The sequence below is a fragment of the Nicrophorus vespilloides genome, unplaced genomic scaffold (assembly GCF_001412225.1).
Source record: "Nicrophorus vespilloides isolate i.1.1-1 unplaced genomic scaffold, Nicve_v1.0, whole genome shotgun sequence".
Taxonomy (NCBI): Eukaryota; Metazoa; Arthropoda; class Insecta; order Coleoptera; family Silphidae; genus Nicrophorus; species Nicrophorus vespilloides.
Window position 1 is genome coordinate 11,712 of NW_017095565.1, and position 1,393 is coordinate 13,104.

The 1,393-nt window shown below is 47.4% G+C and overlaps 1 protein-coding gene across 1 annotated transcript; it reads right to left on the reverse strand.

Moving 5' to 3' along the window:
* Positions 1-341: 341 nt before the first annotated feature.
* On the reverse strand, positions 342-1,031 carry LOC108556777. The gene is made up of 2 exons (XM_017913046.1): positions 653-1,031; positions 342-528 (listed from the first exon to the last, which is right to left on the reverse strand). Exons 1-2 carry the CDS (start codon positions 928-930, stop codon positions 342-344), a joined length of 465 nt encoding a protein of 154 aa, XP_017768535.1. The 5' UTR covers positions 931-1,031.
* Positions 1,032-1,393: the final 362 nt, after the last annotated feature.

The window sequence follows — 1,393 nt, forward strand, 5'->3', positions numbered from 1 at the left end:
CTCTCCGAAATCAAATGGCCTGGTCATCTCATCATCAACGCTTGGAGAAGCGGACATGAGAAAGTGTTCCGGAACTCGAGCAGAGTCGGGAGCTAATTTCCTGAGGAATTCCTCATGCCAATCCTTGTTCGCATCTCTGTTCAGAGGATTTGTCTTCCTATTGTGGTGATTGAACGCCCTAACTTTCTTCCAAACGTATGAAATCGGAGAATCCCTGCTTAGTGTCTCACAAAAGGCTCTGAAGTGAGCTCTCTTTTTGGACTTCAACAATTTCTTTGTTTCAGCTATCGCTCTGTTGGCAGCTATTAAGTGCGTCATTCTCCCGGTGTTGTGAAAGACTTTCAGTAGCCTTCTCCGTTTGGCAACAGGCATTGAACATTCGTCGTCCCACCAAGGGCAAGATGGAACTTGGTTGCTGGATTGGATTTTGAATTGGCTTTGGCCGCCTCGACGACGACAGATGTCAGGGTGCCCAGATCCATATCTGGGTTGTTGTTGAACTCCTGCTCCAATTCAGCACTGTACTTCCTTTTAGAGCGAATCCTTTTAGAGTAGATCCTAGTGGACGATGAAGGCTGCAGGGAATCAATGACTTATTGACTTTGCTGACGAGGAAGACTGAACTCGCATAGTATGGGGTAGTGGTCGCTACCGAAGGTGTCTTGTCTGGTGCTGGAACTTAAGATTGAGCGCCGCTTCTGGCGATGCAAGCAACAGGTCCAAGATGGAAGGAGAACCGTGTTTGAGTCTGGTTGGTCGCATGTCGTTCAGCATGACTAGTCCATGCGCATCTATGGCTGCCATCAGCTCCCTGCCGTTGGTGTTGTTTGTGGCATGACCCCAGTGCGAGTGGTGAGCGTTCAGATCACCCATCAGGATGAATGGCCGCTCGGCATTTGAAAGAAGACGATCCCAGGCATCCCGTCTCATGTAAACATTTGGAGGGATGTATGCAGATATTATGAGCAGGCCGTCAATTTTGGTTTGTGCGAATTGCGCATTCGTAGGATGTCTGAAGCTGGGTATGGAGATGGAGGGATGTATGCAGATATTATGAGCAGGCCGTCAATTTTGGTTTGTGCGAATTGCGCATTCGTAGGATGTCTGAAGCTGGGTATGGAGATGGAGGAAGCAATCGAGGACTTCACCAGGATCGAGACTTCGCCCTTACCACCTTCGCGTCTGTTGTGAAGAGCTTTATAATTGGGAACAGAGCATATAACACCTGGACGTAGCCAGGTTTCATTTAATAAAACGATATCAATGTCGTTTGTGTCACATATTCTGTTTAAGTCTGATTGGTTGGAATGGATGGATCTGATGTTCCAACTAAGGACTGTCACTTTCGGATCCATTTTCGCTACTTGTGTGAGTGGAAAATATCTGATATGTG

Bases quoted from the DNA above. Each gene is read 5' to 3' on its own strand.
- LOC108556777 (XM_017913046.1), bottom strand. From the start codon at position 930: ATGAGACGGGATGCCTGGGATCGTCTTCTTTCAAATGCCGAGCGGCCA. The intron at 529-652 runs GTAGCGACCACT...TCGCTCTAAAAG, and splicing joins CACCAGACAAGACACCTTCG to GAAGTACAGTGCTGAATTGG.